This window comes from Lissotriton helveticus, chromosome 9 (genome assembly GCF_964261635.1).
Source record: "Lissotriton helveticus chromosome 9, aLisHel1.1, whole genome shotgun sequence".
Taxonomy (NCBI): domain Eukaryota; kingdom Metazoa; phylum Chordata; class Amphibia; order Caudata; family Salamandridae; genus Lissotriton; species Lissotriton helveticus.
The window spans coordinates 750,390,669-750,417,681 of record NC_136070.1 but is presented as its reverse complement, the minus strand read 5'-3'; the positions used below and the strand labels follow the sequence as shown (position 1 = coordinate 750,417,681).

General features: G+C 43.0%; 1 protein-coding gene across 14 annotated transcripts in view; it reads left to right on the top strand.

The window, feature by feature from the left end:
* Window positions 1–27,013, top strand: part of PPP1R13L (protein phosphatase 1 regulatory subunit 13 like) — a 1,016,088-nt gene that overhangs the window by 877,729 nt on the left and 111,346 nt on the right. For 11 of the 14 annotated variants that reach the window (XM_078660882.1, XM_078660878.1, XM_078660874.1 and 8 more), the window contains one exon: window positions 5,269–5,370. The exons of the other annotated variants lie outside the window; for them this stretch is intronic. In XM_078660882.1, the coding sequence (XP_078517008.1) occupies window positions 5,269–5,370 (102 nt within the window). The remainder of the gene's footprint in view (window positions 1–5,268; window positions 5,371–27,013) is intronic. 14 annotated transcript variants of the gene reach the window in all.

The following is a 27,013-nucleotide window of genomic DNA, read 5'->3' as shown; positions in this document are numbered from 1 at the left end:
GGAAAGGGCAACCCACGCAGGATTCGAAGATCGCTTCTTACTCAGACCAGCAAGGTCAGAGTGGGTGCTCCTTTTCAGGGGAGCGAGGGCCAGTCTGGAGCAACCAGACTAGCAGTGTAAATTCTTTGGTTTGTCGGTACTGGGGCCACTAGCCAACGGGCAAGCGACCGGCCCAACGCATTGAGCAGGAAAATGCAAAAGGGCCCCACGCAGCACTCGATGAGTGTGGAGGGGTGAGCTTCGGTGCAAAAGTTGCTTGGGCTGGAGCTTCTCAAACTCCAATGCACAGCTTCGAGGGAGCCTCGGGAGCTGCACGGTCAGCACTTCGTAGTTTTTCCAAGATGGCGGGCCCCACGCTTCAGGTCGCCTCCACGGATCTCAGCTTTGCAGGGACTGTGGATCAGGCTGTTAGAAGGCAGGAACGCTGGGTCTTGTCGATCTCTGTCGCTCGAGTTCCGGCGGGAACTGCAACAAAGCAAACGGTGAGGTGCTGGATGGTGCCTGTTTGCACAGGGTGGTCACTCCTTGACCACAAGGGAGATTCCTCAGTCTTCTACGTCGAGTAGGATGTCGAAGGGTCCAGATTTTCGTTTCATAAGTTTCAGTCAGGATAATCTGATGTGCATCTGCACAGCTCCTACCTTTATTCCAAATCAAGGGGCTGGATTACCTGCTAGGTCCCTCCTATGGGTGGGACCTAGAAAGGGGGTGGTTACACCCCTTTCCCTTTCTCCAGTTTGGCGCCAGGACTGGGGCTGGAGTGCCCCAGAACCGGTTTGACTGGATTTTGCCTGGGACACCTTGTGCGCCCCAGGCAGTGTCTAGTTTCTTTCAACCCTCCCTGCTCCAATCCACTACCTCCTGTCTGGGGTGGTGTAGCACCTCCCTGTGACAGGAAACCCTTTGTCCAGGCCTCACCTGCCAAGTTTCGGTCAGCAGTAGGAGGTCAGACTTGTGTCGGGGCAGCAGAATCCATTTTGTGATGCAGAGGCTCTGGTTAGGATTAACCGCGTTTTAAGTAAAGTAACATGTCTTCTCCCTCTAGAAGGGTGGAATGCTACCCCCGTCGCCAGAACTGGCGAGGGGGTAGTATTCCAAAGTGTATGACACAAAACACGACATGTTTTGATAAAGCCAAACCGGAGTTGCAATAACCGTAAGGATTATAATGCACTTAAGAGTATATGGTATGGCAGTATCACTAGAACAGCTATAAGGAAATGGTTCCGAAAGCTGCAGACAGGCTCAGCTCATGCCAGAGCACCATCTCACATAAAACCAAGCACTCTGCCTCCAGGATTGTTAAGGCCTGCCATAGGAGTGACTTATAGGTATATGTGTCCAGATATAGGTTTAGATATAGGTATACTATATCTAAGCAAGGGGTGATTGCACCACCTTGCCCCAGCTGAGTGATCAGCCAGTTGTGTCGATTTAAGTACCAGCCAGGGGTGGCAAAATATATGCTGCAGCCCCTTCTAGGCCTTGGATGCACCTATGCCCGGAGCACCTATAGCGCATGGTACAGGGGCTGGCAAGGTGTCCAGTACCAAATTGGTGATGTACCTAAAATACATGTATGTGAATTTAGAGAGAGAACAGCAGGCTGTGGGTCTGATTAGCAGGCCCACAGCCACATTAAGTCGAAAACAAGTGAAGCAAAAAGCAAAAATTGGGGTGACCATAGGATAGCAGACCCTACTATCCTACAAGTCTTCATTTGGGTTCTCTGAGAAGTCTGTTCTCTGAGTAGCAGGGTGATCTGTTGAGTCATGTTGGTCATAGTGCTTCCTATAACAGGAGTTCCTAAGGCCTCTCTCTGTGGAGTGGCTGAACCTAACATACCGAATACATCTATAGATTTCGGAGGGATACTCCGAAGGCTATAGCTGTGTGGGGTGATTGAAGTAATGGGGAAGATACTTATGTTAGCTGATGATTGTGTACTGAAGACAGCAGGCATCGAGGTCTGGATAGCGAGTGAGTTGGTTGTATCAGTGTAACTTGGGGGTGCGCTAGCTTCCGGAGTGGTTGTGGTGACCGCACCGTTTTCAGCAACTAACCAAGCGGTAGCACCTGGTGCCTGTGCTGCATTATACGGGGGTGATCTTATTCTAAGAAGTTCATCTATGAACATGTCTTCCTCCTCACTCTCTACTTCTATCTCATGCCTCAATTTCTTTTTGTCAGTACGTTTTATCTTCTCTCTATCAGAGGGCAAGCTCACAATGTTTCAATCCCTTCCTCATGCTGTACTCTTAGCCAGGAAGAAGCCTTACCACAGACCTTTAACCCTTTCCGCTGCGCAGATTTTCGCGCTGTACGGGCCCCCGGCCGTCCTCCACACACGCCCACCGAGACGTCGGATGGCCAGGGGCCGTCCGAAGCACACAAGGGGTTAATGCAAATGTATTTTGCTTCTTTTTGTTTGCAGCCTGTTCTCAGAGATTCAGGGCCAAAAACTGTGTGGATCTTGGCTGAGGTTTTAAGTCATACATTATCCTTAAGTTCTTTATGCTTGGTATGTGGAAAATTTCACTTATTGGTAACCATAATTCCCAGCTTCCGCTGTGTATTTGTGCCATTTGCTGAGCCGTATGTGGTTGTAACCCTTCTTTGCTGGCATTTCCCTAGCTAGAGTGGGAATTTCTCTTTCTTTTTTGCATTGTTCCCATTTTTCAAAAAGGATTTCTCATTCTGTCAATGTTGTTAGTCACTCCTTGTTCCAATCCCTTGCACTCTCTACACTTCTGCGCTCACGACCTTCCTGCCAATACCAGCGCATCTCAGTCAAAGTTCACCCTATTGCAGCACTGCTTTGGCGTTTGCCAGCCAATCTTTGCATGGCACCTTATGATGTAAGCACCCTTATATTGACAGCTTCTCCTCAACTCTTTCTACTTTTCTCACTGTCATTTTTCTGCTCCTTCTTAAACGGAAATCTCTACAAGACAGAGGACACTATTTACTTTCACACAAAACCAAACTCTCAACCTCTGGGAGTCTACCTTACCAGCATGCTCACCACATGCACCAAGGAATGAACAGCCACTAAGTTTGTTTAGTACATTTGCACTATAAAAATGTTACATCCCTATCTTGGTGTGACTGCTAGCACTTACAGCACACCTCAACTTAGCAGATAATTTCAACAACTTGACAAATAAAACTGCGGTACCTGTCTACAACTTAATGGCTTACACATAGGCAATTCACACACTGTAGCTCTTAAAAGTCGAAAAAGATAGTCTAAAATACAATAACTGCCATATCCACAAGTCCAAGTACTAATGCCACATTATAGCTAAATTCAAACTCCGTCCACCACCTTTCACCACAACATGTCAAACTAAAACTCCCTTTCAATCAGGGAAGGGGGGAGCTCGAAGGAGCTATGATCCATTCAGCTTCCTGTCAGTAATTCTTAATCAAAGGGGAATGGATCACTTGTACCTGTAACCAGGGTCCTCTGTTTCTATCCGTCAGTACCCAAAAGTGGTACTTAGAGAACCCTCGTTCACGTAGGTAGATCGTATGGCGGTTTATCTTGATTCTCCACCTTTATTAGATACGTGACAGCATCATCATTGGGTCTCTTTTTATCCTTCCTCTGCCAGAAGGGAACCACTCGTTTATACAGTAGTGATCAGAGATTGTTTGGTGGGTGAAAAGTGCTCAAGTGAGGTGTGGTGTTAAAAAGTCATCCTCATACTACCTAAGAAGTAACATTTTTATTCTTATTGGTGTATGGGAAGATTGTTTAAAAAGTGAGGGACGGGCAGGGAGGACTGGTTATGAGTCCGCTGCTCTGGCGGAGGTAGCATAAAAAGAGACACAATGATGATACGGTCACGTATCTAATAAAGGCGGTTACAGGTACAAGTGATCCATTCCCCTTTGATTAAGAAAAAAAACAAAAAATCCCACCATGCATTGCTTTGCCTCGTTTCTCATTCAGCTTCTGCACACCTACAAATCCCTATTGATAATCACGTCATTCTTTCCCCGGTTACCAAAACAACCACCTCATCTCCCCACAATCTCCAGGAACCAGGATTGGATTGGAGTGAGGCTGTTTCAATCTGCGGGCACAACCGCCTGAACCATGAAGGTGCATTAATCGGTTCTATGCTCAATATACCTCATCCAACTGAGTCCATTCAGTATGGGATGGATCCACTCCGAACCATCACCTCTGCTATTAGATCTATCCGCACGCATTCTTGTCTCTCATTTACTTGTCCAATGCAGGCCAACTACTTGAACCGGAACAGTGTAGTCCCTAATGGAATTTGGTACTCCCAGATGGCCCCTTTTCTACCTATTAAATCTCAGACATTAAGGTGAAGCTGTAAACATTTTCAATAAGAATGACAGGAGCTAAAGTTTAAAAGTTTACTCAAAGAATACAAGTACAGAACTACATAAGCTGACTCATCAATCAGTTAAGCATATGGTCATATAAATCATAAGTACAAAAAGAAGTCTGTAAAGTTCTAAGGAAAATCCAGCATCGATTCCACTTTTAAGAAATGGAAAGGCAAAGCTCGGAAATAGAAAATACAAGTCTCTTCATAGGACTTTAGACAAAGGATTTAGTACATGACCAATGGGAAACAAGCAAGAATAAACATTTTACTACAGAATAAGCGTGAAGATTCTCTCATAATTTTACGTTCAATTCAGAAGTTCCCAGTGTCAATTCAGGTGACATGACTTAATACATAGTATGTAATTCAGTCTAGGACAGCTCGCTTGTCCTTGATTAGGTACATCACGTTTCATAATGTGACTGGGAAAGTCTCAGTCTTTCAGTGTAAAGTCCCACAATACTTTATTGCAGCAAGGAACACAACAGCAATCACATGATACATTACAATGTCATATCCAAAATGGTAGAAGCACCATTTGACTTAAGTTAGCATAAGCTTCTCATGGTGGAAGGGGGTGGGTCTGCAGGGGGACTGTGAGACGACTTGGACCTGCACAGATAGTGTTCAGCAATAGTGGACTGGTAATATTGCAGTATATTCTTTAGTACATTTTGGTATCTACGACTCTAAAACATGAATGTCTTATAGTTAGGTTTGTAAAATGTATACTTAATACTTCAATAAAGAAATTCTATTAAAAAGAAAGTTTTGATAAGCTTGATTTCTCATGCACTAAACACTACAAATAAACACTACTTACAGAAACAGATCCCACAGTACTGAGCATGTGTTTTGGAGTTTCTGATTGATTTCTAACTTCTACATCTTGCCATAGATGACCAGGCAGCAATGAGAAGGAGGAGCCAAAAGAGCTGGAATGAGTCTGATCTGGACGTGGCCTACGAAAAAAAGCATTCCCCGCATGCAGGCTATGAACGTAAGCCAAATAACAATACATCATTCATTGGCAATGGAACTGATCTTCTGTGGCACATGTTGGGATGAGGCGAGACCTCCGAGCCCTTGTAATTATGCTGTAATAGCCATTACATCAGCAGAAGCTCGACCCTGACGTGTTGAGAAACAACTAGTGTAGCTTGTTGGCATTATGTTGAAGTCACTTTCTAATGAATCTAGCACTGAATGTACGACGGAACAACGCATGCCTTTACCACGCAGACTTTACAACGTATTGCTTTTAACCCGCAAATATTCCCCCTGCATATGCCTTTACTACGCATGCCTTACAAATGCCCTTGCCATCCAATACCTTTACCCACTTCTGAAACCTAGAAATACCCCAACCAATACGTCTATCTACCCCAGACCCTAAAACCACCCTTACCACCCAATACCCATACCCACGTCTAAAACTTAAAAGCACTCTTACCACCCAATACTCTTATCCACCCCATAACCCTAAAACACCCTTACCCTATATATATATATATATATATTCACTGAAAAAACCATAGGTTATAGACCATATATAGTTAGGAAATAGCATTTAGAAAACCTTATTTTACTCACACAAAACCATTGAAATTCCATATATAGTTAGTTGCACTAACTATATATCGCGCACCTGCAATCCACTGCTGATGATGTCACATATTACATCATTCATGACATGGTCAGTGACATCACTGATGACATCACTGATGACATCTCATTTGACATTACTGATCACATCACTGATGACATCATTCATGTGATGATACAATGAACCCCTTCAGACTCTAATATAACCTTAGATACACTCAGTGTAAACAGACACTCACAGACTGTCACTCATCCATGGAGTTACTCACACACCTAGTCAGTCTTGCAAAGAATCAATCACACCTCGATTTCCTCAACTATATAGTTATACACACCTTACTTATTGGAACATATAATAACACATATTTACTCTGTTATACAATCCCTGATACAAGTTCACAATAATCCATACAGCCACTCACACATTCACTGGCTCTTATGCACAGTTATTTATATATGTCAACTATCACATGTACTGTGTTTTACATATGTACTTACTTTGACATGTAGCACTGAGATATCCATTCACTCACCAATACACTCATGCACACAGTCAACCGCCCATACAGATGTTTCCACATGCACTTTTGAACCCATACATCTAGTGAATCAACTGCTCACACATCTATGCACAGAGTCATACACCTCCCAGACACCCACACACACACTCAGTCTCCCATACAAATACTTGGGCAACTAATCAATAACCCATATAGTTAGTCATATAGCTAATGATCAACACATGCATCAGATTACAAAACAACAGACACAATGATGCACAATTTAAAACAGTTTAGTCACTAACCCATGCACTCAGTGAGACACATTTAATCACTCACTTATACAGTCAGTCATGCACCTACTAAATCCTTCATCCAGACACTTATACATCCACTCATTCTTCAATATGTAAGACATATTTTAACTTTACAGAAGCATACAGTCACTGGATGTTGTCATCAGTGATGTCATCAGTGATGTCATTTGAGATGTCATCAGTGATGTCATCAGTGATGTCACTGACCATGTCATGAATGATGTAATATGTGACATCATCAGCAGTGGATTGCAGGTGCGCGATATATAGTTAGTGCAACTAACTATATATGGAATTTCAATGGTTTTGTGTGAGTAAAATAAGGTTTTCTAAATGCTATTTCCTAACTATATATGGTCTATAACCTATGGTTTTTTCAGTGAATTTTCAAGGTTTTGTAAATGCTAATTCCTAACTATATATGGTCTATAACCTATGGTTTTTTCTGTGAATTTCATTGGTTTTTTAACAGCTAATATCTGTAGCTGTAAAATGTATTCTTCTTTAAATCCAAAAATATATTTTATATGTTTATGAATAATTTTTTTTTAAAATATTTTTTTTTCTTCGTTCCCGCTTCGCGAATCGGGAAGCTTCCCGTTAGCTGACCTTGATGCCGCGAAATAGACCGCGAGCCGGTAAACGTTTCTTTACCGCAAGTGCCGCGTTAGAAAACAACATCGTGACGCCTCCCGTCCGCATGACGTTCCACGTTGTCGCTTGATACGTCATATGACGTGCTACGTTAGCAAACTGGTACGCGAAGCGAGTGCCAAAGCGCAGGTTTCTGGAAGCAAACCGGGAGGCCCTGCAAAGCGCTTAACGTAAACACAGCAAGTCATGTGACTTGGTAATAACACTTTTCATTGGTTCATTTCACTTTTGGTTTCCTAATGATGTAAGACTAGGTCATATAATCTAAAATGAACACTTTTGATTGGTTGAGAACTCTTGTTTTTCCCAAATGATGAAAATCCCTCCTTCTTTCCTCACTCTGACTTTCATCATTGTGAGAGAAAGACCCTTTGTGATCACTGAGCAATGGCTTCTTTAGTAGCTTCAGCTGGTGCTTCCCCACCACCTCCACCACATCCAAGGAAGAGTGGACCACCTGCTCAAGTTGTAATTCAACAAGAAGAAGAAGAAGAGGAACAGGAGGACGAGCACGAAGAGAGGCAGTTTTTGCCTGAGCAGCCCAAGACGTCTCACCGGAAAGAAAACTTCATTTGGCAATTTTTTAAAATTCCCAAAGGTCAGAAAAAAGTAAATGCAAGATACGTAACTTGCCTTATATGTCAAGATAGACTGTCCAGAGGGACCGACAAAAAATACAGTTTCGGAAACTACACAATGCATCGCCATATGACTAGGTGGCATCCTAACAACTACAGTGCTGCACAGTTTCGGAACGACCTAGATAATCTCCCTATTATGGCCAGAAGATCTGTTGTACCGGAAGTAACGGGACCAGAGGGCAGGGAGATGGTGCCAAATATACAAATGAGATTTGGTGAAGTAAAACACACCTGCGTATTTTGCGATGGATTCATTTCCTACGGAGAAAGAAGCATCACTCTGATCAACAGAGCTATTGACTATCATATGCAAGTTTGTCCGAAACGCCCAAAATAATAAATACTTCTTTTTTTTGTTTTGTTGCTCCTGTTGAGCCCTTTACAATGAATCGTTTTCATTGCCCCCTCCAAGAAAAACCCAAAAAAATATAAAACTGTTCCGAAAAATTCAAAAACAGTAAAAAAATGTTCAGAAAAATAAAAAAAAAAGTTCTTTTCAGAACTACCTCCCCGTTATTAAAAAATTGGTACAATATTTGGAACTGTGCCAACCTCTATTTCTCTTAGTTCGCTTCCTAGTTCGCTCGCTGGTACGCGAACTGGAAGCGAACCAAAAACAGTAAGTATAAGGGAAGGAAACACACACTTATGTTAAAAGAAAGACAGCTATAGGGGAGTAAACTAGAGATACTATTACCCATAATCCACTACTGATGATGTCACATATTACATCATTCATGACATGCTCAGTGACATCATCAGCAGAGGATTGCGGGTTTTTTGGCAACATGCCTTATCCACGGTTTAATAACGCTGCCTTTTGCTTTATATAAGTTTTCAAATTGTATGAAATATATACCAATAGGTCTTTATGAACCTTTAGGTAGTGCTTTTGTTCATGAGGTCTGGTCGCTTCCATACACATACAGATGTTTCAAAGATGATCAAGAAGTTTATCTGAATGGAGAGGAATGCACTGAGACGCCAGATCATTCACTAATGTGTAGGCACATACAGTTACACGATTCATGCAACAAACACCGACCAAATATGGCTTGCGTGTTGCAAGGCACGCCAGTTCCTGCTATCATCCCCACGTTCAAGTTGTTGGAAAATGGTAGTTATTTGATGCTCAATAATGAAGATTGTTCTGAGTTAATTAAAAAGTATTCCTTTTATCGTAACAGTAAGTGAACGGGTTATTTGCTGCAGAAATGTTCTATTTCCTCCCACACATGAACATAGGGAGTTTTCAATCTGGCCACAAATACCAACCTTGGGACACGTTTCAACGGCATGACAAGAATAAGAGCTCTTTTGTCTCAGAGAGAGGTGGCCTTGAGTTCGGCCCGTGAAACTTTCGTACTTCACATAGCGAACACCCGTACACAGGTTTGCCTTTCAATTTCAGCAACATGTTTCCGACTATCTTTAACGCATCCTCCACAAAATCCCTGGCACACTTTTTTAAAGTTGTTACCAGTGGTCTCGTGACTTCATTTGAGAAAATCTTTGGAGTCATCCCTGCTCCCTTTCATTCCATTTTCTCCACTCTGCTTCGTGGATTGCATTTTTACTTGCATTACCAGCGGACGCTCTTGTGCTTTTTTACATTTTTAAATATGGATGTCCCTCCTATGCAACCTCCGACCCTGCAGCTGCTGACACTGTTCCGCAATCGCATGCTAGAATATTATGGCACAATGCCGTTGGCGATATTAAGCACGGCATATGGATTATCTTTTCGGTTCTCCTACTTCACCTGTGTCCAGCCTGTATTTCACTGCCTGACCTGTGATTTCGATTGGGCCATTGATTTGTGTCTCTGCGGACCGGTTTCTCCTGACGTCGACTTTAATCAGCTGATGACTCCTATCATTACTCACGAGTTGATTTGTCCTGGCGAAAGGATTATGGCTGTGGCATTGATGCATGGACTACTTGGTCCCTGGAATTTACTGGCGGCAGCACAGTCTTTCTTGGAACACAGCTTTCTTGAAAACCCACCGAGCTGTCCTCTGATGGTGATAGAGGATCCGGTGCTGGGAGAGCACGTATGTTCTTTTCCGCTTTTAAATTGGATGGCTGAACTGTTTTCGGATGAAGACGGTGACTTCCTATTGGAGGCTGTTGCAGCTTATTTTGCATACACAGTTATGTCATAGACCTTTTTCATGTTTGATATGCTGAGTACTAGCATTTCATTGACAATTCATTGACTTATTTGTCAAGTTTTTATTATTTACCTTGCCTATTGGCTTAAGACTCGATAAAGTACTTGGCTGTTTTATTTTTCTTTAGCATTGAATTTTCCTAGTTTTTAATGCTTTACCTTGCGGACCGTCCACATATAAACTTGCAATCTGCTCTCATGAGATGGCACTTCTATTATCTTATTCAGTTCGTTTCCGGATCATGAGGAGGTGTCATCTAGGTCCTGGATATCTTTACACCGTGTTAAGTTAGCATGGGCTCATTACCGGTTTAAACGCCATTTTTCCTTTTTTGCAACTTCTGCACACGACACTTAGTTGTTGCTTTAGCTTTCCACCTAGTAGTTCATCGTGGTTTACATGAGAATAATATGTTATTGGTCTACTATCTGCTTTACTTGTTAAACTATATCTGTACAGCGAGTGCTAAAGTTTCAAGAACAACACGATACAGAATTGTTATGAGGTCTGATCTCCACGACTTCATACTCATAACATAAGTGCAACTTCTGCCAATTCTGGGCATGAGGCGGGTTTTATATTGCTTTGCCGAACACACATACACAACAGTTGATGCGGTTCACATGAAGAGAGAGCTGGTGTATGCTGATGTGATTCCTTCAAATCTAAGACACTAAAGTATGGACACGCCCTAAACCAACACAAAGAGACCTTCTTAGCAAATAATATAATATGTGTATTAGGGAGGGTGAGATATAAGCAGCCGCGGGCCGTGGAGGGAGTTACGATGGGGCAGGGAGGCGGGGAGGGGGAGAAGCAGGGTGGAGCCCTCTCTACCTTGCCCCTCCCCCTCCCCGCCTCCCTGCCCCACCGTAACTCCCTCCACGGCCCGCGGCTGCTTATAAGTGTTGCTAACTCTTATTCATTTACAGCATGTTAACATACTGTCACCATTCGCTTTTTATGTACTAGTAACTATGCTGGTAATTTTGCTACTGATAATATGTGTACTTGTATTCTCCACCCTGCTTCTCCCCCTCCCCGCCTCCCTGCCTCACCGTAACTCCCTCCACGGCCCGCGGCTGCTTATAAGTGTTGCTAACTCTTATTCATTTACAGCATGTTAACATACTATCACCATTCACTTTTTATGTACTAGTAACTATGCTGGTAATTTTGCTACTGATAATATGTGTACTTTTATTATCTAAGGTACTACGCCTGAGAAGACGGCATTAGTAAATAAACATTTCAAATACACAAGTGTTCTTCTTAACTCCATGTTCTGGTTTCTAAGAAATATATAACGACCGACTGTTCATGAGTTCCACGTATCCTGAGGTACTATAAGTTCATATTCTGGATTGTCTAAACATTGAGAGTTTGTTATATCCAATGTGACACTGTACCTAGATTGCTAAATAGTTTTTGATTACTAACGTGAGTTTTGGGACACCCTAATTCGCCGAGGTTCCAATCCTCTGTCCACAGTTCTGTGTGAGAACAGAAACCCTGCGACAGGGGCACCCCCGACCCTTGCTGGAGCTTCATCACACTTGCGATACAACTCCAGCAATGCGCCACCTTTACGGCACAGATACATCACGCATCTGTGCTGTTTTTGCCCCATGATGCGCCGCATTGTAAATGCAGCACACCATAGGTGACGGAACAGCGGCACAGAATGACTAACACATCCCTGGTGATGCGCCAGTCATCATAAATCTATCCCTATGCTTCTTATCTTGTTAGAGATGAACCGCCATATGTATCATAAAAGTTATTTGCATTTCCTAAATAGCGAACTTTAAGGAATAAATAGCGATTCTTTACCATTCCTAGTTTGCGATGAGCTATTTGCTAATTAGCCGAATGTAGCCCAATGAAGCCCAATGTAGCCCAATGTAGCCCAAAGATGGCCGCCAGACACACAAAAAAACAAATGTAGCCCAAATATCAGCCAGATGTAGCCCAACTATAGCCCAGTGACAGAATGACCAATCAGCTTCGCAAACCTCCGTTACGCGAAGCGGAGCGCTGTTACAGATATATATCTTTTTTTGAACGTTAATTTCTCAAAATCCACTGGAGCACATATATTGAGACCTAGCAAAGGCACATCGGGCTTCCAGTCCCTAATATTTTGCCAAGTTTCGTGCAAATCCATTCAGCCGTTCAATTATTATTTTTATTATTTTTTTTTGCCCCGCGGGGCCCTTTTAAAACCTCCACATCAAACCTAGGGGGTCAGCGAGGATCTACTATGCCCCCTTATAGTTATTTCCCCCTTTGTTTTGACCTCCTCTTGTCTCTCGATCCTACCGAGAGACAAGATGGCGGCCGCTACGGACTGTTTGGAATGTTGACAGACGCCGGAGAACCAATCAGCTTCGCTTCACAAAGCTCCGTTGCGCGAAAAGTACGCGTCCTAGGCCGCTGCCCGGTCCGCGCTTACAGATATATATCTTTTTTTAAACGTTAATTTCTCAAAATCCACTGGAGCACATATATTGAGACCTACAAAAGGCACATCGGGCTACCAGTCCCTACAATTTTGCCAAGTTTCGTGCAAATCCATTCAGCCGTTCGGGCTAAAAGTGAGGCCAACCGCCCTATGGAAATTAACATGGGAAAAACGCGTTTTGGGACCCCCCTTTTTTCTCGGCCCCCCCTTGACGAACCCCCCCCAAATTTTCAAAGGCTGCTCAGAAACAAAATGTGCCATTTTCCTGAAAATTTCAGCCAATTCCGTCCACAAACGGCAAAGTTATTAGACATAGAATTTTCAAAAAACCCATAGAGAAAAAATCCTAACTATATATACCTACTGGCGACCGCCAGTAGGTATATATATATATATATATATATATATATATATATATATATATATATATATATATATATATATATGTATATGTTCACTGAAAAAAACATAGGTTTCAGGAACATTATAATTAGTTTGACATTTCACTCGTACAAAACCATAGAAATTTCGGCATTATAGTTAGTTCAGCTAACTATAACTCGCGCCCCCGCAATGCACTGCTGATGTCACATATTACATCATTCATGACATGGTCAGTGACATCACTGATGACTTCACTGATGACCTCATCCAGTGGCTGTGTGTTTCTATAAAGTTTAAATATATTTTATATATATGTGAAGGTGTATTGAAGAATTAGTGGGTGTATAAGTGTCTGGATAAAGGAACTAGTAGGTGTGGGACTGACTGTATAAGTAAATGATTAAATGTGTCTTACTGAATGCATGGGTTACTGACTAAAGTATGTGAAAATGTGTATCACTCTGTCTCTTGCTGCTGCATGGGTTAGTGAGTAGCTTCATCAGTGTCTATATGGGTTATTGATTGGCTGCCTGAGTGTTTTTATGGCTGCTTAATTAAGTGTGTGTGTGGGTGGGGGGGTGTGAGTGTGTCCATAGTTGTGTGAGTGGTTGATTCACTGGGAATATGTGTTCGAGAGTGCATGTGAAAACAGCTGTATGGGTGGGTGAGTGTGTGTATGGGCATGTTGGTGTGTGAATGGATGTCTCAGTGGTACATGTGTAAGTGACTACATATGTAAAAGGCAGTATATGTGAGTGACTGTGTATATAAATAACTATATGTAAGAGTCAGTGTTTGTGACAGTGGCTGCATGGATAAGTGTGTATTTGTATCAGTGATTCTATAAGAGAGTAATTATGTGTTAGTATCTGTATGAATAAGTCAGGTGGTGTCTGTATAATTGTATAGGTGAGTAAATGGAAGTATAATTGATTCTTTTGCATGACTGACTAGGTGTGTGAGTAACTCTGGATATGTAGCGGTGTGAGTGTTTGTATAGGTGTATGAGTGCCTATAATATTGTTGTATTGAGGAGTGACTGCAAGTATGAGTGACTGTATGGGTGAATGAGTGGATGTGTGTGTAGACCTAGGAATCAGTCAGTGCGTATTTAGTAACTGGCATTGATGTGTCTATTGTTTCGAAAATGGTAGTCTAGATTTTATAGTTGGTGTATCAAAGGTTATATTCAAGTGTGAGGAGGTGCATCAGATCTTCATGTGGATGATGTCATCAGTGATGTCATTTGAGATGTCATCAGTGATGTCACTGACCATGTCATGAATGATGTAATATGTGACGTCATTAGCAGTGCATTGCGGGGGCGTGAGTTAGTTAGCTCAACTAACTATAACGCCAAAATTTCCATGGTTTTGTACGAGTGAAATGTCCAACGAACTATAACGTTCCTGAAACCTATTGTTTGTTCAGTGATTTTCTATGTTTTTTTAAATGCTAATTTCTAACTATAACATGCCTGAAACCTATGTTTTTTTCAGTGAATTTCTATGTTTTTTAAAAATGCTAATTTCTAACTATAACGTGCCTGAAACCTATGGCTTTTTCAGTGAATTTCAAAAGTTTTTTAAATGAAAATTTGTAACTCTAATGTACCTCAATTCTATGTTTTTTATATTTTATATATATATATATATTGAAGTAACACCTTATACACTGTCCCTTTAAACTGGATATAAGGACTGAAGTCCCTTCTCACTGTTCTGTGAGTTACGTTATTTAAACCTCAACGAACCCACGAACACGGCAGCTTAGCATTTGAGGAAGAGTTATGGAAACTCGAAACGAGTTATGCCTGTGTGTTTTTATCCGTGAATAAAAAGAACTTTTACAAGCACTGATGGTGTGGTCCGTGCAGCGTGAGGTATTGCGCACTTCTTTTGTGATGTAAAGGAGATGTCTGACACATCTCGAAACGGACCCCGACCCATGAGGAGGAATGGCGCCTTTGCTTGTCAGGACTCTGAGACACGAAGCGAGGAGTTTCTTTAAAGGGTGCCCTCCGGCTGCTAACAGATGACAGGAATGGAGTTTGAATTGGAAGGGCCTCCAGGAGGGGCCCGCCCGAACTTTGGAACTGAATATTTTGACGCAGCTAGGGTTTGCCGAGGATTACCCTCAGCACGACAGACTTGTGGCTTTGGGGAAACATGGAAAGCTGCTGTTTGTCTGCGTGGTTGTGAAACCTTTAATTGCACGACGTAACCGAGGTATGGAACACTTTCCTTTTTAAAGCAATGTTTGCACTCGGGATACTCTGTGTTGACTGAGATTTCACCAAGATCGGCAATGGGAACCAGCTGAATTTTGAAGGGCAGTGGAGAATTATGGGCAAGCTAGTCCCTTATAAAGTGACATGACATTGAACATTTGACAGCAGAGAAACTGTTACATCGGCACCACTTGGGGGTTACTGTTGAAACCTGTAAAACTGAAGTACTCACCTCTACTGTTGTGTATGAAGGTAATGTTGAAGTAACACCTTATACACTGTCCCTTTAAACTGGATATAAGGACTGAAGTCCCTTCTCACTGTTCTGTGAGTTACGTGATTTAAACCTCAACGAACCCACGAACACGGCAGCTTGGCATTTGAGGAAGAGTTATGGAAACTCGAAACACGTTATGCCTGTGTGTTTTTATCCGTGAATAAAAAGAACTTTTACAAGCACTGATGGTGTGGTCCGAGCAGCGTGAGCTATTTGCGCACGTCTTTTGTGATATATATATATATATATATATATATATATATATATATATATATATATATATGTCTGGAACTCCGAGATTTCAGCAAATGCAGCCGCAAGCCAAATAACGGAACGGACCCATTAAGATATTTTCAACGCTTTTTATTTTCTGTGCACCCTCTTGGTCGCCATGACGCGTTTCGGGCCCAAAAAGCCCTTGATCACATATATATATATGAGCAAGGGCACTGAGTTGCCTGAAACGCGTCATGGCGGTGGTGCAGGGCGAAATGGATTAAACACGTATCTGCACATGAATCTGGGTCTGCGTCCGTTGTTAATGCATTTGTAGACTGCAAGCGGAACATTATTCATATATATTTATATTTATATATATATATATATATATATATATTCTGCTCCAAGGGGGATGTCCAAGGTTAGGCAGCACTCGAGCACATAATGGACTGCAATTATACCTTTGAAAAAGAAAGACATTTGAAACGCGTCAGGGCTGTGGTCCTCTGGTGAATTAACCGGACAACGTGCATGTTGTACCAAATAAAGTGATTTTGGGGAAAGCTTTGCTGTGCTCAAGTGCTGCCTAAACTTGGAGCAGAATATATATATATATATATATATATATATATATATATATATATTACCTACTGGCGGTCGCCAGTAGGTATATATAGTTAGGATTTTTTCTCTATGGGTTTTTTGAAAATTCTATGTCTAATAACTTTGGCGTTTGTGGACGGAATCGGCTGAAATTTTCAGGAAAATGGCACATTTTGTTTCTGAGCAGCCCTTGAAAATTTGGGGTGGGTTCGTCCAGTGGGGGCCGAGAAAAAAGGGGGGTCCCAAAACGTGTTTTTAACATTGAGTTTTCCATAGGGCGGTTGGCCTCACTTTTAGCCCGAACGGCTGAATGGATTTGCACGAAACTTGGCAAAATTGTAGGGACTGGTAGCCCGATGTGCCTTTTGTAGGTCTCAATATATGTGCTCCAGTGGATTTTGAGAAATTAACGTTTAAAAAAAGATATATATCTGTAACAGCGGACCGGTTAGCGCTCTGGTTCGCGGACTTTTCGCGCAACGGAGCTTTGTGAAGCGAAGCTGATTGGTTCTCCGGCGTCTGTCAACATTCCAAACAGTCCGTAGCGGCCGCCATCTTGTCTCTCGGTAGGATCGAGAGACAAGAGGAGGTCAAAACAAAGGGGGAAATAACTATAAGGGGGCATAGTAGATCCTCGCTGACCCCCTAGGTTTGATGTGGAGGTTTTAAAAGGGCCCCGCGGGGCAAAAAAAAAACAAAATAATAATAATCGAACGGCTGAATGGATTTGCACGAAACTTGGCAAAATATTAGGGACTGGTAGCCCGATGTGCCTTTGCTAGGTCTCAATATATGTGCTCCAGTGGATTTTGAGAAATTAACGTTGAAAAAAAGATATATATCTGTAACAGCGCTCCGCTTCGCGTACTTTTCGCGTTACGGAGCTTTGCGAAGCTGATTGGTTCTCCGGCGTCTGTCAACATTCCAAACAGTCCGTAGCGGCCGCCATCTTGTCCCTCGGTAGGATTGAGAGACAAGAGGAGGCCAAAGCGAAGGGGGAAATGACCATAAGGGGGCATAGTAGATCCTTCCTGACCTCTTAGGTTTGATGTACCATTTTGCCAAGTTTGGTGTAATTCCGTTCAGCCATTCAGGCTGTAGACGTATGTAAATGTCCTATGGAAAATTGCATGGGGAAAACACATTTGAAAGTGTTGAAATTTAGAACCAATTAAAATGTTACTTTGGTTTTGTATTTGTGTGTGATGAAAGTTAATTGGTTATGTATATATGTCAAATGAGAGGAAACCACAGCCATTTTGTGATACTACTGTCTGAGGTACATTTGTGAGGAATTTTTGGTGGTGAATTTCTGGTGTTTGATTTACACAGTACTAACACTTCTGCTACTTTTAAAAAGGTGAGTTGTTAATTTGTATGGGGAACTATGTTGTACACTTGAAGATAATTTGAAAAATGTTTTCTGTTATTTATTTGCAGTCCTTCCGTTATACTAAATACTTGATAAAGTTAGTTTTATATTATGTATTACTAAAGACGATAAATGAAAGTGATTATTTTTTTCTGCAATTTACAGCAAGCGATTTCAAAATAAAATGGCTCACAATGAAGAGACCGTGGCAATTTCTTTTGAATTGTCCAACACATTGATTGAAATTGAGAGCACCAATAATGAAATATTGTCACAAGGAGGACATGACTTGTATGATTCCATTAGATTGATTGAAATGGACAGCACCAAGAATGAAATATTGTCACAAGGAGATGACTTGAATGATTCCACTACATTGATTGAAATTGAGAGCACCAATAATGAAATATTGTCACAAGGAGGAGATGGCTTGTATGATTCCATTAGATTGATTGAAATGGACAGCACCAATAATGAAATATTGTCACAAGGAGGAGATGACTTGAATGATTCCACTACATTGATTGAAATTGAGAGCACCAATAATGAAATATTGTCACGAGGAGATGACTTGAATGATTCCACTACATTGATTGAAATTGACAGCACCAATAATGAAATATTGTCAGAAGGAGGAGATGACTTGAATGATTTTTTTGATCAATCTCTTGATGGCGAATTTATCGAGTGTTTGGAGACCATAGAGTTACAAGAATCATCATTGGAGACTTTTAATGAGGACATTGCTGATGAGGACATGTTACTAGTTCTTTCAAATTTAGAAAATTCTGAAGAATAAATTTATATTTAGAAATCAAAAATTGTTTGAGACATTATTCATTTTTATTTTTAATTTATGAGGTTGTAGCGAAGTGATTGTAGTATAAAATGAGACTTATAGTATAGAGTGCAACATTTTTATGTTACATGGTAAGTTTACTCATATTTACTTCCCTTCTGCCACTATATTATCTCCAATGTGTATTTGACATGTCTTCTTCATCTCCGGCCTCCTTTCTCTCACTGTGTGTCTCCGATGCATCTTATCGCTGCTATTTTGTGTAATTACAGAAGAGAGTAAAATAAAATAGTTCGGAACGTGAAAAGGGGGCAAAGTAGAGTACTCCTCACCCCCTAGGCCTTTTTAGGCGGTCCCAAAAGGATCAGTTTCTGCTTTCCTGAGAGATCATGGTATGAGTTCCATATACCACAATAACTTGCATTACAACATGCAAGATATCTATCTCCTATTACCAACTTTTGGAGATATTCGCGCTAAGCGCGAATATCTCCAAAAAGTAACACCTGCCCTGAGCAGTTCTTAGCCATGTTATCCAATGGGAGGTGGATAACATGGCTAAGAGTATTAGCTCGGTAATGCATGAATATCGCTGAGTTTTTAGCGATATTCATGCATTGCGGCCGTTTATTATCGCATTTGCGATAAACCTTGATAATAGTAAGGTTTATCTTCGATAATTTCTGACGATGCTTAGTGGTAAAAAATTGGTTGGTAAGCATCGTTAGCGATAAATATCGCTTAACTTTGGTAATATGCCCCAACGTCTGTTAACGTTCGATTCGAAGGAAATGAGGAAGTGTTGAAAAACATTGTCTGCGCCATCTTGCCTTTTTTGAAATGCCACACTTTTGTCGTGCACGGCAGCCATTTTAGATGTCTTGACCAGACCCACTCTCTGCACGCTGTCGATTCGTAGCATGGCTCCTCACCCTCGTAAGCATCTCCCCCAGGCACTGGTCACCACCGCTCTCTGTCTTATGCATGGGCAATAAACCTTCCCCCATCTGCGCTGCTCTTCCCTGAGAATCACACTCTGTGCCCGCCCGACACCTCCCTTTCGCCCTATTCACTACCGCACCCTCTGACACTCCTCTTCCTCTGTGTCCGATTGTCCAGGCTATCAGCTAGCCCTGCAGATGTAGTTTATGGCTCCAGCTGTAAAGATTCACCCCTCTTCAAAGGAGTTATAGTAGATCAAGGCCCACACCCGATGAGATCCGTCACACCACACGTGTTCCTACTATCTGAAAACCATCCTGTATTGTGATTGGTGAGGGGACCGAGCCTGAAGCGGAAGATTCTAGGAATGACTCTTTGTACATCAAAGTTTTTACAATTATGTGTCACATTAAAAATATATAGCACTCCAACAAAGTAGTAGGAATATAAAACTTTAATAACATATAAATATATACAACAAAACAAAAACAGTAAAAACATTTAAACAACGAAGAGACCGTGGCAATTTCTTTTGAATTCCTGATGAGGACATGTTACTAGTTCTTTCAAATTATGAAAATTCAGAAGATGTTGCCTGGGGGTGGGTCGTCAGTAGCAGTCTGTTGTGCGAATAGTTCCAAGGCAGCAGAACGCGCTGAAATCTAGATGGCACGAAAGTGATGTCTAGTAAGTTGCCGCCCAGCAAATAACGGCGTGGGGCGCCGCGGGGGTGAGTGAGTCCAGTAGGCACCACAGCTATTCTTACCGGCATTGCAGAATTACTGCTGGGGACAATGCCTGTGCTGTAGCAGGGTCACAGCAGAAACAAAAAGGATTCTGTTGAAGATGTTGTTGGTTTTCAATTTGAAAACAGTTCTGGTGTCAACTGCTATGCTAATGTAGTGGTTAATGTTTTGTTTTCTCTAGAAAATGTAAAAGAGGGGGAGGCAGTCCAAAGTTCCGTTAAAAGGGCAAAGGAAAGGATCGGTGGTTTGAACTATCAGTCAAAAAGGGGAGGGGGTGCAATAATTTTTCCTACCGGGTCACACTGTGCTTTCACCGGAAGTGAGGTCTGCAGGATTGTAGTAATTCAAAGTGAGGCTGGCGCCAGCATGGGAGCGCCGACGTCCCGCGGATACAGTTTCGTCACTCCACGGGCGATCATGGCAGTCATTCCCCATCGGGGGTCGGAGACTCCCGCGGCTCCTCTAGAATCTTCAAGGTCGTGGAGGACTACGGTGGTGGAGTCAACCAGTGACCGGGCCATTTCTTTATGTTGGGCCCGCTCTTGCCAGGTCGACCGCCATTTTGAGAGTTCGGCAGCTACCGGCGATCGCGGGGTCACATGAGCGGACGGGCTCCACCCTGCCGGGCGAGACGTTGCAGCATGGCCACAGTGGAAGAACCGTTATCTAGGTCGTTCCGAAACTGTGCAGCACTGTAGTTGTTAGGATGCCACCGCCTGGAGCGCTGAGGGTGCAGCTGGGAAGCCTCCACCTGGGGAGGCGGGAGAGGCCTGTTCGCACCGTCTCTCCCTCCCAGTGCACCCCACGGCGTCTCGCTTGAGATTTGTTATGGCCGGACCAGGCGATGAGGACGAGGGGGGGGTCGGAGGCATGTGCAAGACATCCCCCTCCAGTGTTGTCGCAGCCATTATAAAAGAAGAAGTGTCCCGTCCGTCTTCGGGCCGGGCTTCCGGTGGATGTCGGCCGGACGCCCCTGGCTCTGGCCCCATGAACGGGTTTCTTGGTTTATCGGCTGCAGCCGGATCCCGTCGGCCTCGGCCCCCCGACCGTTGGTGGTCGGACCGGAAGAGCATGTGGCGGGACTACCTGCAACTCTCAAGGGCCACCGCGGCCGGACTGGGAGAGAGAGGGGAGGGTCGAGGAGACATTCCCCCCCCCTGCAACTGTTCAGCGTTGTAAAGGCAATCCCCTGGCCGGGTCCCGCTGGCCTCGGCCTCTCCTTCGGCTACACCCTACGTTAGGATCTCCTGGCCGAGGCGTGGCAGCAGGACCTGCCTTATATGGGCTGCTCCCGGCTGGGCGTAGCCGGAACCCTGCCCCACCTTGGAAGTTTCCAGAGTGGGGGTGGATGTTCTACTGACTTGCATTTTCCCTAGTCTATCGATTTTTTTGGCGTGGCAGGCGGTGGGACAGCGAGGGGTGATTTGGTTTCTCTTACTGTTTTTCTGGTCTCTCACCACTGGCATATTTTAACGTTTTCTTGTTTCTAGGACATTAATAGGTTTTATCATTACGTTATGTTATCGTTTCTTTGTTCGTTGTTTAATAAAAGTTCATGTTCATCAGTGGCCTACTGATTTTCGTTTTCCTATTTTTTTCTTTCCAGGTTGTTTCATGGTAAAGTTTCTGTTAACAGGATACAGTGATCACTTCGTTATTATTGCATATGTCCTTTTCACTAGGGGTGCTCTCTGGTCGGGCCAGATGACGTATCTCTAGTAAATGGTCCGGGTGAAAAAGGTGCATCAATCAGTGGGGAGTAGATAGGCATGACAGATTACAACGGGGGAGAAAGGTCCGCATTACATACCCTTTCACTACTTGCAAAGATTTTCCTACGTTTATTTGCAAACAGGGAATACCTCCAAAAAGAACTAATTCCCAAACAGTCAATGTTCGGACAATCAATCAATCAATGAGGAATGAAATAGGTACGACGTGTTAAAGGCTTGCGTTACCTACCCTTCACTATCTGCAAAGGGAGATAGAATATTCCTATTCTTCCTCGTTTGCAGGTAGAGAAGATCGTTAAGAGAATTAACTTCGAACAATTCAATGCTCGATTGAAACAATCAACAAGGGGTACTGTGAACACAAATGAACGCCGCTTATATACATGCGCATTGCTATTTTCAACAGGTTGTTCCTAATGTTTCTATTTTAGCGAGGTCAAAAGAGATCCCATTAGTGGCCTACTGATTTTGCTCGATTCCTTTTGTTTTTTTACACGATTTTTCGCTATCTGCAAAGAGTAAACAGAGTATTGCGACTCTGTGCTTGTTTGTAAATAGAGAATGAACCAAAGAGAACAATCAATCAAATGGAGAGAGAAGCAGGCACGACGGATTACAAAGGGGGAAAGGGCTGCGTTAACTACCCTTCACTATCTGCAAAGAGAGAGTACTCCTAATAGAAATGAGGGGTGGGGGGCAGCAATCAAAGCAGATCAGTGTGCATAAACACGAAAAAAAAAATTCTTACCACGTACTTGACATTCGACAGCTTATGATATTTGCTATTAAAAAACCATTGAAATTCACTGAAAAAACCATAGGTTATAGACCATATATAGTTAGGAATTAGCATTTACAAAACCTTGAAAATTCACTGAAAAAACCATAGGTTATAGACCATATATAGTTAGGAATTAGCATTTAAAAAACCTTATTTTACTCACACAAAACCATTGAAATTCCATATATAGTTAGTTGCACTAACTATATATTGCGCACCCGCAATCCACTGCTGATGATGTCACATATTACATCATTCATGACATGGTCAGTGACATCACTGATGACATCACTGATGACATCTCAAATGACATCACTGATGACATCACTGATGACATCTCATTTGACATCAATGACCACATCACTGATGATATCATTCATGTGACAATACAATGCATCTCCTCACATTTTAATATAACCTCTGTTTCACCCAGTGTTAAAAACAGAGTATAATTTTTGAAACCATTGACACACCAATACTAGTTACTACATACGTACTCACTGATTCCTACGTCTACACACACATTCACTCATTCACCCATACAATCATTCATACATACAATCACTCATGTTTACAACACAATCATATGCACTCATACACCTATACAGACACTCACACTCTGCCACTCATCCATGGAGTTACTCACACACCTAGTCAGTCCTGTAAAGAATCAATCACACTTCCATTTTCTACTCTATACAGTTAAACATAGAGCACCTTACGTTTTCAACCATATACTAACACATACTTACTCTCTTATACAATCATTGATACAAGTACACATTGATCTGTACAGAGTCACACACCTCCCAGCCAGCCACACACACACTCAGTCTCCCATGCAAATACTTGGGCAATCAATCAATAACCCATATAGTTACTCATATAGCTACTGATCAACACATGCAGCAGTTTACAGAACAACAGACATAATGATGCACAAATTAAGACAGTTTAGTCACTAACCCATGCACTCAGTGAGACACATTTAATCACTCACTCATACATTCAGTCATGCACCTACTAAATCCTTCGTCCAGACACTTATACATCCACTCATTCTTCAATATGTAAGACATATTTTAACTTTACAGAAACATAGTCACTGGATGTTGTCATCAGTGATGTCATCAGTGATGTCATTTGAGATGTCATCAGTGATGTCATCAGTGATGTCACTGACCATGTCATGAATGATGTAATATGTGACATCATCAGCAGTGGATTGCGGGTGCGCAATATATAGTTAGTGCAACTAACTATATATGGAATTTCAATGGTTTTGTGTGAGTAAAATAAGTTTTTTTAAATGCTAATTCCTAACTATATATGGTCTATAACCTATGGTTTTTTCAGTGAATATATATATATATATTTTTTATTTTTTTTTCAGGTAAGATTTATTGCTGCCAAGTTGGAAGACACAAAAAATTAAAAAAACACCTGGCAGACGCGTTTCGGCGTTTGCCTTATTCATTGCCAGCATTGTGTTTTTTGCGTTGTATTTTGCGTGGGCCATTCACTGCCTAAAAAACTCCCATTGGAGCTTGGTCGTTCCGATTTAGAGGCACTGCTCTTGCCACCTCAGTTGCAGTGTTTGCTGTTGCTTGCTGGTAGTTATAGTTCCCACGCTAGCAAGTCCTCCATACAGTTCCTGCCGTTTGTACAAGCTGACGTTCTCCATCTTGCGGACTCTGGTACAGTGACCGGTCCGGGCATACGATAATGCCCCAGCATACGCCAGCATTTGAGTTTGCCCGCTCTCCACCGCGGGACCTATGGCTGCAATCGTCTCCCAGAATCGTCTCGACCAACAAAATATTGACGCTCTCCCCCCGATACCACGAAGCAAATCGCCGCGCTAGGGTCACAAATCCATTTTTTTTTTTAAATGTCCACTTTCACTAATTTACATGCGCCTCGGGGACCACATCCCCTGAGGCATGCCCATATGTACCTTTTTTTTTTTTAAACAACAAACGGGAGGAGGGCCGCATGGCCCCCCTTCCAGGCCACTTCCGGCCCCGGGAACCCCATTCCCCGGGGCCTGGCCTCTTCGTTGGGGACCGTGGGTGGAGCCCCAATGCCCCCACAGTCCCGCTGGCTCCACGCATCCTGCGGGAGCCGGCATTGCTTTTCCACACGGAGAGATGCTGACATGCAGCTCCCCATGTAGTAAAGCAATTCTGCTTTGGATTTTGAAACAGAGAGCAGGTTTCCCTGCTCCCACTTACAAAATCCAAAGAAGACTTTGCTATGGTAGGGTGGGAACGTGCTCCCACCCTACCATAGCAAACAGCAGTGTGTCGGGAGTGGGCACCCCAGGACACTGCAGGAGCCGGCCCTTGGGGGTGGCGGTCCTCATTGCCATTAAGAGCTCCAGGAGGGAGGCCACGCGGCCCCTATCCCAAGATATCTAAAGCCCCGGGGAGGTGGTGATCCCCGGGGCACGGGGTCCATAACAGAGCCCCTAAATTTAAATATTAAGTTCCCCCCGGGAGGTGGTGTTCCCCAGGGCAGTGTGGGGGGGGTATAACCTCCCCCACACACACATTTTTATTTAAAGCCCTGGGGAGGTGGCGGTCCCCAGGGCTTGGGGGGTCCCACAAGGTCCCCCCACTAATTTCAATTTGTGCCCCTTCATGTCTTACTGGTGACCGCCAGTACGATATATATATATATATATATATATAAACAGGAACCCATTTGAAGAGACACGCCGCACAAAGGTAAATTTCAGCTCTATTTAATTAATTGGCAGCCTGCCAGCAGGAAACGTCCAGGAACAGCATAGCTCAGTATACGCCAGACGCGTTTCAGGTATAAACCTTTCTTCAGTGGCGTTCAGTTTACAAGAAGACTCGAAGCATTGCTGGGAGTGCACAATTTAAATTCCAGCACCTGTCCTTGTGGGTGTGCACAACATCACCCATAAGGCCATGAGGATGACAACGCCCACAAGGACAGGTGCTGGAATTTAAATTGTACACTCCCGGCAGCACTTCGAGTGTTCGTGTACACTGAACGCCACTGAAGAAAGGTTTATACCTGAAACGTGTCTGGCGTATACTGAGCTATGCTGTTCCTGGACGTTTCCTGCTGGCAGGCTGTCAATGAATTAAATAGAGCTGAAATTTACCTTCGTGCAGCGTGTCTCTTCAAATGGGTTCCTGTTTGTTGGATATATATATATATATATATATATATATATATATATATATATATATATATATATCCATATATCCTACTGGCAGTCGCCAGTAGGTAGTTCCAATTAGAACCTAGTTTCCATAGGAAAAGCATTTTGTGATTTGCTTATAACTTTGGCGTCGTTTGACTAAATTCTCCAAAACAAAAGTCTATCCAGATCATCTCCTATCCTGAAAGTTTGGGGGTGATTTGTCAAGCAGGGGCTGAGAAAAAAGGGGGGTCCCAAAATGCGTTTTCCCCATGTTATTTTCCATAGGAAATTTTGAGACCGGCTGCAGCCCGAACTGCTAAACGAAATTACCCCAAATTTAGTAAAAAGGTAGTGCTTGGTTCAGAAAGCGACCTTTTTTTTAAATAGTGGCTGAGAAAATCAAAAATAAAAGTTTCAATATCTTTGGCAGAGGAGGATTCGAAAATCCTCCCGACCATGAGCTTTATTCTAATTGGCTGTCAACACTCCTAACCAGGAAGTGTTGGCAGCCATCTTGTGACTCGGTAGAACCGAGTCACAAGAAAACAGAAAAACAAAGGTGAAAAAAAGAAAAGGGGGCAGGGTAGAAACTCCCTACCCCCCTAGGCCTGCTCAGGGGGTCCCACAAGGACCCCCAGGGCCAAAATAGGCATTTTTTTTCAATTTCAGCAAAATTCGCGCTGGGGTTGCGAATCCTGCCGAAATTTGTTTTTTAAATGAAGCGCGGGAGAAATGAAGCGTGGGCTCCTGTGCTTCATTTAATTGAGGCCCCCAGGTGGGCCATCTCCCAGGGGCATTTGCAACAAATATATGAGGGGGCCCCCGCAGCCCCGGGGACCGCCTCACCCCGGGGCTTGCTTAACATTATGTGCCTCCCCGGGGCACTAAAATGCAAATGCGGGGGTCCCCTGGGGACCACCACCTCTGTGCACTAGATGGGATGGGGGCCGCACGGCCCCCTCCAGGTGCCCTCAATGGGCTAGTAGGGCCCCAGGGACCCTCAGGATTCAAGGGGACTTAA